General features: G+C 54.0%; 1 protein-coding gene across 16 annotated transcripts in view; it reads left to right on the top strand.

Annotated features, from left to right (window-relative positions):
- The window catches only part of DHRSX (dehydrogenase/reductase X-linked), a 138,597-nt gene that overhangs the window by 59,846 nt on the left and 60,820 nt on the right, over window positions 1-17,931 (top strand). For 12 of the 16 annotated variants that reach the window (XR_011434936.1, XR_011434940.1, XR_011434937.1 and 9 more), the window contains one exon: window positions 13,174-13,275. The exons of the other annotated variants lie outside the window; for them this stretch is intronic. Coding sequence is in view for 7 of the 12 variants with exons in the window: in XM_070257907.1 (XP_070114008.1) it covers window positions 13,174-13,275 (102 nt within the window). In the remaining 5 variants the exon portion in view is untranslated. The remainder of the gene's footprint in view (window positions 1-13,173; window positions 13,276-17,931) is intronic. 16 annotated transcript variants of the gene reach the window in all.

Raw genomic sequence — 17,931 nt, 5'->3', positions numbered from 1 at the left:
CTTCCTGCAGTGGGTCGGCAACCCCAGTGCAGCTGAGACCCTGTGTTCCCTCGTGCTCCACCAGCATAGTCTGCTGACTTTCCGTAGAGAGGACAGAAAAGGGGGCTCCCAAGAGAACATCTTCGCCTTCTTGCCCTCCTTCCTGGCTCCATCTTGTCTCCCACCAGTGGTCATTCTCCTTCCAGATGGCGGGCTATCCACGTGTGCGTCTAACCTGTTGCCCCTCCCTCCTTCCTTATCAACTTATAGGTTGACTTCGGATCCCGCCCACAAGTACTGCTGTGTTTGTTTTGCCACTCGTTCAAGTATCACCCGATTGACGAATGATTCGTTGGGAAGTCCTTATCCTAGGAGTTATTTTGCAGGTTTTTTGAGTAAGCGGAACTTCCACTCATCAGGCTTTCCGATCTTTGTCTTGACTTCCCGTGACGTATTTCCGTCCTGTGCTTGCCCTCAACTTCCTCTCGTGTGCCCGTCATCCATCGTCTCATCGCAGGGCCCTTTCATGGTCCCAAACCCGGCCGACTTAGCTAAGCATTGAAAGCATCCTCGAGTGACAAGGAAACGTCCAGGATGTTCCATTTGCAAGCCGGAGGCTGTGGTCATACCGTTGGCCGTATGTGACCGGGGTCCAATGGGGCCTCCAGTGGCCTCCCCCTGAGCGTGGTCATTCTCCACGTCTTGGTTATTCTCTGGAGCCCGTGAGCTAGAGAGATAATGCCCATCAGATGTCCCTCCCCACAGGCATGAGCTTCACAACTACGTTCAGGTGTCGGTCAATGAACAAATGCATGCAGAAGACGTGGTCTACGCATCCAATGGCGTGTGGTATAGACTGGTTATACTGTCTTGCTTTTCATAACCATATTTTATCATCCTCCGCTTGCCATCGTATGTGCACTAAGGACTTGGAAAACCGACAGTGATCCTCAGCGTTCTTGCACAAATCCGCACTCGGCAGAGTCTGCGAAGCTTAGAAAACCGTCTTGGAGTAATCGCTTCTCTGCTGCTGAAGGAAAAGGAAGCTTCACTTCCTGTCGCTCACTTGTTCAATCAACGTTTATCAAGAAAACAGTCGCCCAAGGTGTAGCCACACGGCAAAGCTTCATTATGCATTCGTACGCACCGGGGCGGCAAGGTTCGGTTCCCAGCGACGCTTGCATTTTGATTCCTAATTAATTCGATGTCGTTATCTCCAATTAAAGACCCAGCTGGGAGGCACGCGTTTGCGAGCGCTCAGCGCTCAGGTGTCTCCGAGTCAGTTTGAACTTTTCTTAAAACGGCATCTCTCGGTCGCCAAGAAATAATGAGCCGCCTGGCCAAAGTCAGCTCTCTCCGTTGGTTTGCAAAAAACTGTTTTTTTAAAAAAAAATAAAACTCCAAGTCGATTCTGGGCGAGCGACCGTTTTCTTTCTTTGCTTGGTTGGCTTCGTCCGCGCCCCGTGGATGGAAGCGAATTCTATCGAATTACCCCGAAATGAAAACCTAAGTGTGTCTTCGAACCGAGCCGTGCTGCTCGCGTGTGAGAATGCGTCATGCGTGTCGGAAGCGTGTGGCGGTGACTTTGCGTGTGTGGCTTCTGCAGCAGGAGCCGTGAGGTGCTCCCTCCGGTGGGTATGGGTTCTGGTGGTCACCCTTTGGAAGATCACCCCGCTGACTCAACAGCCTATTAACAGATTGTAGTAAAATTTAAGTAACCAAATTAATATTGAATACGGGAATATTGCAGTAGGTGCAATTGAAAGCATTTTGACTTTAAAATTATTATTATTTTTTTTGGCCATGCTTCCACGTAAGGGCAATTCGCTACCAATACGAGTTCATAGGTCCAGGCTGCAGGGGAAACCGCCAGGGCGGGGAGACCACAGACCAAACATCCTCTATTTGTCACGGATGCCGGCAGTTCACCCATCCCTGGGCCCCGTTTCTGCAAGAGGCCGTGACGGTCACGGGAAAATCGCAGCTTGCAGCAGGGTTGTTTGAAAATGCAAATAGAACTCGTTTTATGGTGCTTTTGCAGATAGTGCATTTTTCATGAGTCCACCACCAAAAAGATTGGTGCTCGCCGAAGGCTCGGAGGATGGTTAGCAACTTTTAGCAATACCGTATTTTTTTTTTTTTAGCAATAATATATTTTTTAATGAAGGCACGTACGTTGTCTTTTTGGGGCACCATGCTCTTGCACATTGAAGAGACTACGGTACAATCTTTAAAGGCACTGGGAGAGCGACAAATGCACGTGACCCGCTTTATTGCCATCTTGGCTGGAACCAACCTGCCGTATCTCCAAGGCGTGCCGGTATGGGATTGCTTATTATTCGGGTATGGCGAGGCCCCAGGAGTGGTAGTCCCTCCACGGCCAGCAAGACCTTAGATGTCAACGCATCAAAAATGCGGAAAATAAAAGACAGAGAAAAGACGAAGGTGGGGACGTTGGAGACGGTGGGACGCCGACGGATCTGGGGTATCGTTTGAATTTTCCACAACGGGAGACAGACCGTTACCATTATGTGGCGAAATAGGTCGTTCAGTTAAGGACCTTGGAAGCTGGAGTGTCTCTTGGATTTTCTCCCCGGACCCTCAGTGCCATCACGTGTATCCTTATAAAACAGGAACAGAGGGAATTTTGAGGGAGACACAGAGGAACGGCCCCGTGAGGACGGGAGGGAGGCGGCCACCAGCCCAGGGACGCCTGGAGCCCCGGACGCTGCAAGAGGCAGGAGGGACCCTCCCCTGGAGCCTCCGGAGGGAGCGCGGCCCTGCGACCCTTGACCTCACGCTCTGGTCTCCAGGATGGAGAAGGGATGAATTCTTGAAATGACAATTCTCAGGCCCCACTCCAGCCCTGTGGAGGGACAACCTCTGAGCTCCGCCCCAAATCTGCATTTCCACGAACCCTTCCCGGCGACCCGATACGCCCTACCGTTGCAGACCCCACAGCCTCCTACGTGTCCCCACAGGGAGAAGAGACTGTCTATTGACCGCAGTCGGTGTTGGGTCCACCGGAGACCGTGGCTCTGTGGCACCTGATCAATTAATCCAGCGGAAAAACGGAGAGCTGGTCTGAACCCCCAGGCGCGTATTCCCTCCTCCTTTCTCATCTTCTTCCTCTGGCAGCACAACCTGCTTTTGTTTCCTCGGAGGCAATTAAACCCGTTGCTGGATAAACGTCCCCACAGACGTCAGACCGAATAATAAGGATGCTTTTTAGAAAGAAGACCCACGGGGGAGCGTGCACAAGGGAGACGGTGACGGAGGCTCGGCGTGTCCTGAATATTCGACCCTCAGACTGAAGCTTCAATCCCGTGAAAATCCCGGCGTAGTTGACGACGGCCGTTCCTGGGCGGCCGGTTGTCCGGAGTGTTTTCGGAATGGGATGTGTGAGCGTGTGTGCACACTCGGGTGCAGGAAAGGATTGAATTTGCCAAGATTAACTCCTGGGCGGTCACCCCTGAGCTCTCGGGATATCCTGTCTGATTGGGGGTGCCTCAGTTTACCTGGCGGCCTTGGGACGTGCCCAGTAGTCTACGCCAACGATGTGATTTATGGCGAGGGTCTTGGGCCATGTGGTATCCATTGGCTTGACCTCGGGAAGAAGTGCAGACTAAGGTGCGCCTTGCAGGTGGTCCGTCCCGCATGGCCCGACCAACCCCCCAATAGAAACCCTGGGCCTCGGGGCCCAGGCGGGCCTCCACGGTTAGCAAGGCTCCACGAGTGTATGTGTGACATCGTCGCCGGGAGGATTAAGCACCTCCTTCCTCCAGTTCACACCCAGAGTTTCCCACATTTCCTCCCTCTGGTTGCCTTCCATATCTACACTTCGGGAGTCAAGATGGCGCTCTCTTAGCTCGTTGTGTGCAAACTGCCTCTTGCCCTTGGGTTGTTTGGAGCTTTGGGATCCGTTGTGGTTGGACGGATGCATGGTCCCAACCACAGCGTTTTCTCTGTGAGGACAGGCATTGCGAGCTGGTTGCTGTGTGGTCCGTGGATTACCCAGGATGTGTGTGTGTGTGTTTTTTTTTTTTTTTTTTTTTTGGTCTAAGGTGGGTGTAAGGCATGGGCTGAGTGAATTAGAGGAAAACAAAACTCAAGGAAGCATCCTTGGGGGTCTGGAATTGGAAGGTCACGTTAACATCCTTCCAAGGGTGAAATGTCAGGAATTGGTGTCAGTGGACGTAACAAAGGAATGATCGGATCGTATAATCGGCGCTTTATATCTACGTTGACTTTCCCAATGATGCAGACAGCGACGTGAGAGGCAGTCAAGGCAGGCGGGGCTGAGTCTCGCTTTCAGTAGCTTCCCCGTCCCTAAGTGGTTTTCCAAAGATGAGGAGTGTGTACGGGTATCTGCCTGTCCATCCCGGTCAATGTTGGTGACTGGGACAAGCCGAGCGAGGTGTCCACAGCCTCAGTTGGCAACCAGTGCTTGTAGCGCCGCTCAGAACTGGACCTCCACTAGCCTCCTTGTCCTCACCGCCATCTTGTTGGCCACGGGTCCAGCCTTGGACACTCAGGTGTGCCTCAGTGCTGCTAGAACAGGAGAGCTAGAGGGGAGACCAATATGGCGCTCGGCCCATGAGACCCAAAGGCCTCATGGGAGCTGCGAGTCATGGCCCCGTCTTCAATGAAATGATTTCCGGATTCCTCCAACAAGGCCTTCTCAGGGAGCCCGTGGTCCTTTGCGTCGACCGTTGTCATGAGCTATTAGAACCCACCGTACGTGGCTCAGGCGCCTGTGAGTCACCACCATGTGTCGCTTACCTAAAGACTTTGAGTCCGAAAATCCGTTTTGATAGGATTGGCTCACCCCCCCGAACCCATCCACACGTATTTCCCTTGGAGTCACGACCCCGGGAGACGTGAGGCATTGTTTATTCCGACTTTGGGTTTCTTGAAGCGTGTCCCCGAGGTCAACACCACGGATGGATGTGGCGACAGCTGCGGACGTCGTCAGAATCAGTCACCGTGAGGCGCCTTCCTCGCCTCAAGTCTTGACGTCCTCGTGCTCCTGTATTTGTGGCGCGGCCGTAAATCGGGGAAGCCAAAGTCTACGCCCGTGTGACAGTGATGGACGTTCTTATGACACTAGGTGTTTGAGGTGATTACAGCCCTTCCGTGCGGGGATCGCCAAAGAGCTTTATGGGCTCGTGCCAGCCCTAAAAGAAGAAGGCGGTATCCCGCCCTGCAGATGAGAATCGCCGCTATGGGGGTGAATGTTTGCCCCTCCAAAATTCACATGTGGAAGCTCTGAACCCCCCCCCCAATGAGGTGCCATTAGAAGATAGAGCCTTTGGGGAGTGATTAGGGTTAGAGAAGGTCGTGAGAGTGGGGCCCCCATGATGGGATTTGTGTCCCGATAGGAAGAAGAAGAGACACCAGGGTTTTCTCTCTCTCTCTCTCCATCACGTGATGACGAGGCAAGATGGCGGCCATCTACAAGCCAGGAATCGGGGTCTTAGCAGAACCCAACCCCGTTGGCATCCTGACCTCAGACTTCCAGCCTCCAGAACGGAGGGACAATTAATGTCAGATGTTTAAGCATCTCATTGGGTGGTACTTGGTCTCAGCACCTGACTGGTACGACGACCCCAAAGCTACCTGCCCATGGTGACCCAAACCATGGGATGGGGAAGTCAGCCGTCAACCTCCAAAGTCTGAATAATGGAGTTATTCTGCCCCATGTTGACGCACCACATCCTCCAGGGAAGAAGGGCCTGGATTTGCATTGGTGCATTTGAGAACCTCCATGGATCCTCTTGAAACCCTAGTGAGGGGAGAGCCCTTGCCGGTGATGCCTTGTCTCCAACCTTAGCGTTTACGATTCTCCAAACAGAGATGAGGACCCTCCCAGGAGACTCAGACCAGCAAGAAGCACGTGTGTCAATCGGAGAAGAGAGGCGATGGTTAATGAATTTCGGAAAGAGGGGTCTTCCAGCGTCTACCCTGACAACAGTGAGAGCTCGGAAGGTGTCACCCCGGTCCTCACAACGAGAAACAAAGGTGAGGAGACTGAAAATCAACAACTCTTCTTACGTCCCTCGGAGAATCGAGGTCACGGGGCACCCCGCTGCCCCGAAAACTGGACAGACACACAGGTCGATCGAGAGACAGTCATCATCTACCAGGAGGAGGAGCTCCCGATGGAGCCGGCCAATGGTGGGCACACTGACGGGTAACTGATGGACTTCTGGAGGCCAAGTGTGGACCAGTCTGAGCAGATTGGAGAAACATGGCCTTTGGGAGTACGCTCAGAGACTGCCTTTCTCGTCCTGCCCTCCAGGGAAGCTGTTTGACCGTGCCCAACCAACCCCACGGGGCAGGAAACACTCACTCCCAGCCCCCTCTGTCCTTCCTGAATTTGGAAAATCCTTTCGGTGAGTAAGAGTGATGGCGTTGGCTCAACGGTTCCATCCAGGGACTGGCAAAGCCGTGTGGGTGAAGTCTGGGGTCCGAGGAGCGTCCCCTTGTTCTCAGGCTACTTGCTGTCCCCGTCATCTGCCCGGACGTCCTCACGGTGTGGGTCACTGGTCCCAAGGATGACCAGCCCAGACCTTCTGTTTGCGGGAACCCGGGTGTGGGACATTCTCGGCACGGGGATCTCACCATCCACGGGAATTATGGGCTCATTGGGTCCCCCCCCCAATTCGCAGCTTGGGGTCCTGATGACCCCCAGGGCCTCCGGATGTGGCTGTGTGTGGAGACGGGTCTTTAAGGAGGGGATGGAGGTGAAATGAGGTCATGAGGGCGGGTCCTGATGCAACAGGATTGGGGTCCTGATGAGAAGAGGAGATGAGGACACAGATACGCACAGAGGGACGACCACGTGAGGACACGGGGAGAAGACACGTCTACACGGCAAGGAGGGAGGCCTCAGGAGGGACCAGCCCTGCCCACACCTGGATCTCAGACGTCCAGCCTCCAGGACGGGGAGACCATCAACGTCTGTTGTGTAAGCCGCCCTGTCTGGGGCATTTGTTATTTCATCCTGAGCAACCTAACAGAACAGGAAATGCACCACGGCGTCCTTATCCGAAGGACACTCTTGCTATAATGATCACCATCTGAGTACCTGGAAATGGCGAGAATGAAGAAATTCAGATAGGCTGAGGGCACACAGAAAAGACGCACGAGAAAGCTGAGTGAATGGAACCAAACGTTAGGACAAATGAGAACCTTGTCATTGTGTCCCTTAAAAGAGCTGACAGATCCTTATAATAAAATAAGGGCTTCCTTGAAATTAAGCTCTAAAATGATCACCAGGACTCTTTTTTTGTTTTTTTTTTTTCCTTAAATGAGAGAATCCTTTGTAAGTGGCCTGCACGTTGTTGGCTGTTTGGATCGGAGCCTGTTGGGTAGATGTCAGAAGATGACAGTGCTAGAGCTCTTGCTATTGCTGGAGTCTCAAGCCAAACACTTATTCTAGGCAGATCGTGGAGTTATTTTAACGTCCCGATAAAATGTTTTTTGCTGTTTCCAATATTCATAAAACTACCAGAAATAATATACGTTCTTTGCTTTTTTCAAATGTCCGGGACACGACCCTGAAAAAGGGTTCAGATTCGCTAATATTCTCATCGCTATTTTGTCTTATTGCTGCATTAATCGAATGCTTATATGAATTAGTATTATATTAATGCCATTTATTAATGCAATGAATTAATGCAATGCTTATATTATATTCAAGATATTTGGAGGACGTGACTGCGCTCGCAGAGATGGTATCAAGCGCACATCTCAGCCGGGGGGGGGTCTGTGTTGTGCGTGGCACAGAGCGGGCTGCACGCCGCTGAAGACCTTCCGCGTTAGCTTGGGGCAAAACCCACCTTAGTCCCGTTGCTGTGGCCGGACTTTCCTGTCGTCTACAGGAATGTCTCGGTTGCGTGTTCTGCAGAAGGAAAGTGTTTCTTGAAAATAAGAAAAATGAGAAAGACTCGTCGAAGACAGTCCCGGGTGTAAAAGAAGTCCGCCGTCGGGCGAAATTCCCATCGTTTGGAGAAAGACAAAACACGTTTTGTGTCCTGACGTTGCGTTGTTTGCCCGCGTGTCGGTGGAGAGGGGTCATAGCGGAAAACAAATCCAAACTAAAGTGACGTGAGTTCCTCTTCTCAGATCGGTAAAAACACTGAGACCGATCACGGAAACTATCGTCTATTCCTGTTTGTAGGAAATAAGCCCGAGGATGTTCCGAGTGCAACCATGGTCCACCGTGGATGATATGTATGAAGGTGGCGCAGTCTGCGGTTTCCCACGGTGCCCAAAGGATTTAAAAAATACTGAGCTATTTAGAATGATTCGTTGTGTCTCCTGTCTCTGAAAACTTGAGCATCATTCATGGGGCAAGTCAACTCATTTAGGGGCTCACAGAGGGTAGAGTATTTTCAGGAGAAACTATTTAAGGAGAGGCAGGTAGGCGGAATGATAAGATGAAATGTGAGTTTGTGTTGACGGGAAGCTGGGTATGTGGTTCACGCACTAGAATGTGCAGACAGTGACTGAGACGGGAATGTTGTATGGGACGGGGGATGGAGTGGCCATCCGCCTCGAGTAGTGCCAAGTCATTGCTTTGGAATGAGACGGAGCAGCCAAGCCACTGAGTGGGAGTGGGGTAGAGTCGCCATATGCATTGAGCAGTGCCAAGTTATTCAGTGGGAGTGGGGTGGAGCTACCGTGTGCATTGGGCATTGCTAAGTCATTGAATGGGAGTGGGATGGACCCGCCCTATGCATTGAGCAGCACCAAGTCTTTGGATGGGAGTGGAATAGAGCCACCATATGGATTGAGCAGCAACAAGTCTTTGGATGGGAGTGGAATAGAGCCACCATATGGATTGAGCAGCAACAAGTCATTAAATGGGAATGGGGTAAAGCCGCCATATGCATTTGGAAGTGACAAGCCGTTGGATGGGAGTGGGATGGACCCGCCATATGCGTTGAGCAGTACCAAGTCACTGAATGGGAATGGGATGGAGCTGCCATATGCATTGAGGAGTACCAGGTCATTGAATGGGAATGAGATAGAACCACCATATGTATTGGACAGTACCAAGTCACTGTATGGCATAGGACTAACATATGCATTGGGAAGTACGAAGTCATTGAATGGGAGTGGGATAGAGCCGCCATATGTATTGAGCAGCAACAAGTCATTGAATGGGAGTGGGGTAGAGCCGCCATATGCATTAAGCAGCAACAAGTCATTGAATGGGAGTGGGGTAGAGCCGCCATATGCATTGAGCAGCAACAAGTCATCAGTTGGGAGTGGGGTAGAGCCGCCATATGTATTAAGCAGCACCAAGTCGTTGGATGGGAACAGGAGTAGAACCACCATAGGCATTGGGAAGCCCCAGGTAGCATGGACCCTGGCACACATTCCTAGGCAGGGGCCGTGAAAGTGGAGCTTCTACAGTCTTCTAATCCTATTTATGACGGAATTGGGTGAGCGGGAGGGTGAAGAAACAGCTGGTCAACCCACGGGGAGAGTCCGGTGAACGCCATCCTGCCTGCGATGGCCACTTCTGAGCCAGCCAACAAGTCACATTTTAAGTCTTCGGGAGGGTTCCTGAAACCCTCTACTGAGCGTGTATTTTGCACGCTTACGTTTATCGTGACAAACGGCGACCACACAATGGCAGCGGCACCCCCGGTTGATTGGGATCCGTACCTACTTTAGACCTGATAGTGCAACTTTCTCCTGCTGGAGCGGTGTAGACGGAACCCCCAAAGAAGGCAGCCTTGGTGCCCAACCTCTCCGGGATGGGCACTTTGCAAAAGGCGGCCTCAGGACTCCTGCCCCGTGATGGACAACGGTTTACACGGCTTGTGTCACCCCCCCCCTTCGGTGGAGCTGGGACCTCGGAACGTGGTGGGGCGGCACTCTCGAGATTAGGTCGTGCTATATGGCCGAGGCGAAGGGACCTTGCGGGTGTATTTAAGGTCTGTCTGGCGCCTTGGGTTTCAGCCCTTGTGGGACCCTGAGCCGAGGACCCAGCTCACCCCCACCCAGTCTTCTGACTGAAAGAACCCAGAGGTCATGAACGGGTGTTGTCGTAAGCCAACCCATTTGGGATGGTCTGCGACACGGCGTGGCTGGCTCCTACGCACGGCTCTTCCAGCCGGCGACCCACGGCCGAGGGAGGAGGGTCCTGCAGGCACTGGGTCCGAGCTTTCAATGCTGCTGTCTACACCCGAGTAACCGCAGTCACCCTTTTTTACTCTCTTCTTTGGTCGCTTCAACATCTTTAGATCCCCCGTGGAAGCGGGATCGCACCGGATTTGTGTTTTTATAGCCGACTGACTTCACTGAGCCCAGTGCCCTCCAGCTCCGTCTCTGTGGTCATTTTTATCCTGGCTGCGTAATATTCCATCGTGTGGATGGACCCCCCGCCATCTTTATCTGCTCGTCTGTCGACGGACCCTCTGGGCTGATTCCATTTCTTGGCTGTTGTGAATAACGCTGCGGTCAACAGGGGGGTGCCGAGATTTCCTCAAGATCCGGATTCCGTTTAAATCCCCCGAAGTAGGATGGATGGGTCGCATGGTCGTTCTGTTTTTAAGTTTTGGAGAAACCCACCATGCTGGTTTCCCTCCTGGCCGTAGCCATCTCTGTTCCCACCCACCATGCACACGGGCTCTACGAAGAGCTTGAAAACCATTTATTAGGAAACCATGAGAAGTCTGGGTCCACGCAACACGCAGAGTGTCTCGCCGCCGGTGGCCTCGATGGGTGGATTCCGAGTCATCGTTTTTTTCCTTAATTTAAAATGCTTTTGGGGGCATCTGCTCTCTGTCTTGGGGTTGGAGCAAGTGTGTCCTCCTTTTCGCTTCCTTTTCCTCAGATCCGTGGTGGGCCCTCAGGATGGGCTCTGAGCGCAGCCTGCCCTTCCAGGAAAAGCGCCGAGCTCCAGAGGCCGCCCGGAAATACAGCCCCGGTGTTGGGGAGGCACGGAAGGGCACTCAGCGTCCACCCAGGAAAATGAAAGTGGGCGTTAGTTCATTCAAGTTTGTCGCTCTGTGTCAGAGATCTCTCTCTCTGTCCCTGTCTCTTCATCTCTCTTGTGTCTCTTGATCTCTCTGACTCTCTTTATCTCTCTGACTCTCTGTCTCTATCTCTCCATCTGTCTCTGTCTCTCTGACTCTCTTTATCTCTGTCTCTGTCTCTGTCTCTCTACCTTTCTGACTCTGATCATCTCTCTGACTCTTTCTCTGTCTCTCTTTCTCTCTCTGACTCTCTGTCTCTATCTCTCCATCTATCTCTGTCTCTCTGACTCTCTTTATCTCTTGCTCTCTGTCTCTATCTCTCCATCTGTCTCTGTCTCTTTCTCTGACTCTCTCTCTCTGACTCTCTTTATCTCTCACTCTCTGTCTCTATCTCTCCATCTATCTCTGTCTCTCTCTCTGACTCTCTTTATCTCTCTGACTCTGTCTCTGTCTCTCTACCTCTCTGACTCTTTATCTCTCTGACTGTCTATGTCTCTCTCTGACTCTTTATCTCTCTGACTCTCTGTCTCTATCTCTCCATCTATCTCTGTCTCTCTGACTCTTTATCTCTCTGACTCTGTGTCTGTCTCTCCATCTGTCTCTCTCTCTCTGACTCTCTATCTCTCTGACTCTGTGTCTCTCTCTCCATCTATCTCTGTCTCTCTCTGACTCTCTTTATCTCTCTGACTCTCTGTCTCTATCTCTCCATCTATCTCTGTCTCTCTGTCTCTCTGTCTCTCTGACTCTCTGTCTCTCTATCTCTCTCTGACTCTGTATCTCTCCGACTCTCTCTCTGTCTCTGTCTCTCTCTCCCTCTTGGGGCTCACTCCTCGTCCTCCGGTCTGCGCCCCTGGCCGTCTGCTGGGCTCCTGTCTTTGCTGGTCCGGACGACTGGTCTACCCGCTATTGCCCCGTCGCCTGCACGGCACAGAGTCTCTGTCTCGTCTCCTGGGGGTCCGAGCATGGCTCTCAGAACACTATAATTTCCATTTCTCTCATTTTCCGGATGGACGAGCAGGTGCCATTACAGCCCTCCAGGGAAAATGCAAAACGTCACCTACGCCTCCCTTGCTGGTGTCCCCGGGGGAATGGTGGTGGGGGCGGCGAATGCACAGTGTGTCTGTCCATTAAAAACATGCACAACGAGGTTGTTTTTTTTCTTTTTTTTTTTTGGACCCTTGGATTCAACCAACAGAAAATGACTGTCGATTTTTTTTTATTATTTTTCAGTTTACAAACACGCTCAGTGTCTGAACGTGTCTTGTGGCCAATGGCTAACCAGACAGGTCCCGGGATGGCGCCCGTCTGTGGACCACACTCCCGGGGGTTGGGGGCCGGGGTGGGGGGGACTCTGATCTGGGAGCACGTCCAGCCCGCCCTCCTTATTTCTCTGGAAGGGGACTATTTGAAAATGCACACGCCCCTGTCCTCAGCGGCTTCATTCTCCACGCCAGTTATCTTAAAAACGTCCTATCCAACTGCGGACGGGAGCTGTGCTCCCCTCTGGTTCTGGGGTCCCGGGACCACCGACGTCGAGGCGGGCATGTCCCCCAAAAAACTGGGTCCGGAGACCCCAAGCCATCCTTCCGCAAAGCCGGAGGAAGGACGGAGCCAACCGCCCTCAGCTCTGGAGGGCCGTGTGGTCTGAGGTCCTCTCTGACCCTCAGGCTCTTCTTCTGGGCTCACGAGGTTGTCGGACAGATTCAGGTGGTGGGTGCGAGGTTCTGACTTTGCCTGTTCTGGCCGTTGGCCGGGGTCGGGGGGGGGGGCTGCTCTCAGCTCCCAGAAGCTGCCCTTTGAGGGTCTTGGCCCCATGGGTGTCTGACAAGATGGCGGCTCGCTTCTTCCAGGCCAATGGAAGGAGCCCTCTCCGTCGGGTCTGCTAACGAGAGGGCGGGTGATATAACGAAGTGGAGTCATGGGAGTGGCGTCCCATCGTCCTTGCCGTCTAAGGACCCTAATCCAGGGGCCGCCACCCCGACCTCTTTGCCATATGCCGTTGACTAGCGGCAACTCATAGGTCCCAACTGCGCTCAAGGATTGGGGATCATTGAGGGTCTTCCTAGGGTACGCCCCCCACGTTGGTCCTTCCCTATCTTTCTGAGGCAATAGGGGCACCCGTGACCGTGTCTACACCTCCTGTCGCGGTGTCGGTGGTGGGTTGGAAGATAACCGGGCGTTTCCTCTCCGTTCGCAGTGGAGTTTCTATACTGCGATCTGGCGTCTATGCAGTCGATCCGGCAGTTCGTGCAGAAGTTCCAGAGAAAGAGGATCCCTCTCCACGTCCTGGTCAATAACGGTGAGTTCTGGGGGGCGGGGGGGACCCACACGTTGATTCTGACGTGGACACGAACCCCCCCAGCCTTCCCGTGAGAGACGTCGTGCCTCGGGACAGCGGGATTCCCGGGGGAAATCCGTGAGTCTGCGTGCCCTTTGCGGCCACCGCTTTGGTGCCGTGACGCGTTGGGCTTTCGTTCTTGGCGTGATCGACTTTCGGACGTCGCTTGGCAAGGACGGTGCGATCATACATCGTGAGGACTCCATGCTTTGACCGGTGTGCTTGGGCTTCCCTTGGACGAGCGTTTATCCGTGTGATAATGGATTAGAATTCCAATAGGATCAATCATGGCGGGCAGAGAGGAGCTGTGAACATGGTGGACATGCTGTCGGGCGATCGATCTGATTTCCTCGTTAGACTTAACACCCTCAGAGATTACTAACCGGGGCCGTTCATCACACAGCAATCGGGCAGTGACAGCGCGGAAGTGATCTTATGTCTTTGGGGACGTTATTCCGTCTACACATGGGGACGAGGACGTGGGCGTCTTTGGGGACATCATTCTGTCTACACACGGGAATCAGGACGCGGACGTCTTTGGGGACGTTACTCTGTCCACACACGGGGACGAGGACGTGGGCGTCTTTGGGGACGTCATTCTGTCTACACAAGGGGACAAGGACGTGGGCGTCTTTGGGGACGTTCTTCTGTCTACACACGGGGACGAGGACGTGGGCGTCTTTGGGGACGTTCTTCTGTCTACACACGGGGACAAGGAGGTGGGCGTCTTTGGGGATGTTCTTCTGTCTACACACGGGGACGAGGACGTGGGCGTCTTTGGGGACGTCATTCTGTCTACACATGGGGACGAGGACGTGGGCGTCTTTGGGGACGTCATTCTGTCTACACATGGGGACGAGGACGTGGGCGTCTTTGGGGACGTCATTCTGTCTACACAAGGGGACAAGGACGTGGGCGTCTTTGGGGACGTCATTCTGTCTACACAAGGGGACAAGGACGTGGGCGTCTTTGGGGACATTCTTCTGTCTACACACGGGGACGAGGACGTGGGCGTCTTTGGGGACGTCATTCTGTCTACACACGGGGACGAGGACGTGGGCGTCTTTGGGGACATCATTCTGTCTACACACGGGGACGAGGACGTGGACGTCTTTACGGACGTTATTCCGTCTACACACGGGGACGAGTCCCGTTTTTGCAGGCTGACTTCCTGCAACAACATTTCGTGCTCTGCTCCTACTGTGTGCTTTTGGTCTCGGTCTTTGCCGTGACAGCCAGGCCGTGGCTGCCGTTGGGTCCACGGGGCCTTTTGTGGCCGACTGAGGACAGGTCCGCTCAGTCCCTGTGGGGTCCGAGGATGTGACAGCCTCTGTGTCGGTTCCGGCAGAAGCTTTGAGCCAAGGAGACATGCCCAGGGCTGGACGTTGCATTTGTGCGCATAATGGACGCCTACTGTCTACTCCCCACGGCGTCTCTTCCATCGGGCGGGATGGCGGCCTGATAGATACGCCCAAGAAGACATCCCGTGGTGCCCGGTGCGGGTGGGCGGCTGCAGGTGGGACCAGGAGCATGCGGTCAGGACAGACCTGGGCGCTGGATGGCGGCCGGGGTCAGATTTACCGAAAGTGCAGGATTTCCGCATTTATCCGCTCACCCCGCCAAGGCCGTTGGTCCAAAGGAGTCGGGTTCATGGGCCCAACGCCTGCGACCCAGTCGCGCGCGGCGAGCGTCATGGAAAAAAACCAGCCCAGCCGTGGGCTCCGCCAAAAGCTCCCTTCCAACAGCCAACGGAAAGCTACACGCTGTGTGGGCGTGGTGTTTTTTCTTTTTTTCCTATTTCCTTTTTTTTATCCTTAAAAAGAGAGCCATCCAGATTTTGCAAATGTTGAGCCCCACGGGGCGTTTGAAATCATTTCGCGTCTGCCAGCGAGCGTGACGAAAAGCGACGCAGACCGACCGACTCTTTCGGGCGGTTGGGGGAAGCTCGTGCGCGAGGCTGACGATCCGATCGTCCGACGCCAGTGTAGACGACGGTAGGCCTCTTCCGGACGGAGCCGGCTCCGGATTTATGGTTTATTCCCGTCCAGTCAACCGTTGTATATTGACCCGGCTGCCCAGCCCCGGCTCTGCATGCTGACAGACTTGCAATAACCGCACGGGATTTATATTTTCATCCCTGGAGGACTTCCCCCCGTGACTCTAATGGGTGAATTTCCCAAGATCAAAAAGTACAAGAAATTATGTTTTCAGCCCCCAAAAAAAAAAGTGTCAGCGGTGACCCTGGGAAAAATAACCGGTGCGTGATGGGTTTCCCTGTAACAGGAGCTTCCAGGAAGCGGGTTGAAAACCACAGCGGTTTTCCAATGACCCAGATGCTCCAGAAGCGTTGGGCCCAGGAGCTCTCAGAAGAGTCGGGCGCTGAAAATCCACCGGCTTCCAGGGTCCCCGATTTTGCATATGGCGGATCCCAGTGGGTGGTTGCGGGTTTCGGTCGAGGATCTGGTCTTTTTGCCGTGATCCTGGGGCGCGGGATGGGCGATGGGAGTCGGCCCTCGGGGATGACAGAGAGGAAGTCACCCAGGAACGGAAATGTGGGCAATATGGCGACTGAGCGTGATGTTCGAACCCGCCTCCGGGATGCTGTCGCCAGTGTTTTCTCTACTGAATCCAGACTTAATTTGGACACGCTGATCAGCCCCTTTGATTTCGACATTGGGATCGGCCCACGGAGCGACGGTGGGTTCGCCACCCTCTGAGCGCTCCACCCCATACCCGTGTCCCACTAGATGGATGAGTATTGGGGTTCCTTGCCACCCGCCCCCCACCAAGACTTGCCTCACATCACAGATATTCATTCATCAACACATTTTTCCGGCAATCCTCCCCCAAGACACGCGGACTACCCTTTCCCTACTCACGTTTGACAGGTGGATGCGGAACCCTCATGGCCCTTCCGGAACGTTCCATCCTCCTTCCTTCGCATTTTTTTGCGTTCCTCTCTTGACGGCCTCGGTGGCCACCTTCCCGAGGTCTTCGGTTTCGCGTTCTCTGGGGTCAACAGACTCAAAACTTTGGCTCCAAAGGTCGATTTGGCGGTCGGTCCTCAGACGGCGGGATGGCGGCCAGAGTGGACGCAAACGTTCCTCCTGTTGTGCAGTTCGACCTTCGCCCAGCTGGAATGCGCCCCGTCCTTCTCTCTGCGCGTCTCTGTGTGTCTCTGAGCGGTCCTGTCCCCCCCCGCCCCAGCTAAACAGTGGCTTCACGTTGGGTTGTCTTGTCCGTCATCGCCGGGAAATGCGTCATAGGGACGGAGCGGATGGAGTATTTTCAGCCTGAGGGAGAGTGGGCTGCGGTCGTCCTTCAACCCCTGGGACCCCCGTGAAAATGCACACGGACGAGTGTAGGCCTCGAATGCCAAGCAGGTGGAATCCGAACTCACTTCCGTGTGCCCAGAGCTGGCTGACCCGTCTGCTGGCTGTTTTCTCTGCCGCCAACGTACGGGGACGCAAGGACCATCGCGAGGAAGGGACAAACCGGCAACAACAGCCATTCCTCTGATAACAGCTTCTCCTGAACTCACCAGACTGCAGTCCTAGGAGCTCACGGGGGGTTAACACACCCCACAAATTCAGCCAGCGGTCCTCGATTCCCCATCACACGGGGGATTTTCCGGCAAAATTTTGTCGCTCAGCAGACGGTGTGGAGCGGCTGCCCATTGGTCCCACAAGACAAGACTCTCTACTTGGAATTTATCGTTTGGGCATGTGCTCGTATCCCACCGTCTCCTGCTGCGTCACACACCACCCCCCCCAATCCTCCTGGCTCACCCCATTTTGTCTTGCGTGCCCTTTGGGGGCACGGGCATCGGGACCCTTCGAGCCCTGGGTGTCACGCGGTTGCAGCTGAGGCCACCATCATCCAACGGCTCAAGGGGGCCGGACCTCCAGGATGGCTCCCTCTCGAGGTGGGACGTTGGGGTTTGTTTCCCCGTTGCCCGGGCTCACGGCTTGAAGGGTCAACCCAATGGACCCTGACGTGTGGTCGCCCCGCAACAGGCGGTCTCAGGGGCTCCAGCCTCCTTATTCCATGAAGCCGGCTCTTCCCGGAGCCGCTTCTTCTTGCGCTTCTCCCGTCTTCTTGTTGCTCCCTCTGGAGCCCCGACTCCCGCATGCCTGCTCCTCTTCCTGCATTTTCTGTGAAAACAGCAATAAGAAGCATCGGCGTTTATCTTTTAAATGTTACCCCCTGCTGCATCAAAGCGCTGCACCCGTGCTGGGGTCACACATCTGCACCCCAAGAACCTCGCAAGGGAGAAAGCTGCATTGGCGCCGGGGGGAGGTGTGGGGTGGGGTAACCACAAGGTGCGTCCTGCATGGGCCCCCGGGGCTGACGGGGCCTGCAGTTGGGGTCCGTGTCTCCAGGGAGGGACCTCTCAATCCAGCTGGAAAACGTGTCTACACATCCACATGCGCGAATGCACCCACGTAGAAGATCGCGTATGGAAATGCATGCACAGGCACAGACAGATATAAACACCCGTACATCCACAAATACATGGAAAATACAGACATGCACCGTCATACGTGGCTGAGCAATGGGGATGCATTCTGCAAAAAGCATCGTGAGGCCGTTCCGTTGCTGTGCGAACATCGTGGT

Source organism: Equus caballus, chromosome X, assembly GCF_041296265.1.
Source record: "Equus caballus isolate H_3958 breed thoroughbred chromosome X, TB-T2T, whole genome shotgun sequence".
NCBI classification, from domain to species: Eukaryota; Metazoa; Chordata; class Mammalia; order Perissodactyla; family Equidae; genus Equus; species Equus caballus.
The sequence above is the reverse complement of the archived record's forward strand: the minus strand, read 5'-3'. Positions and strand labels throughout refer to the sequence as shown.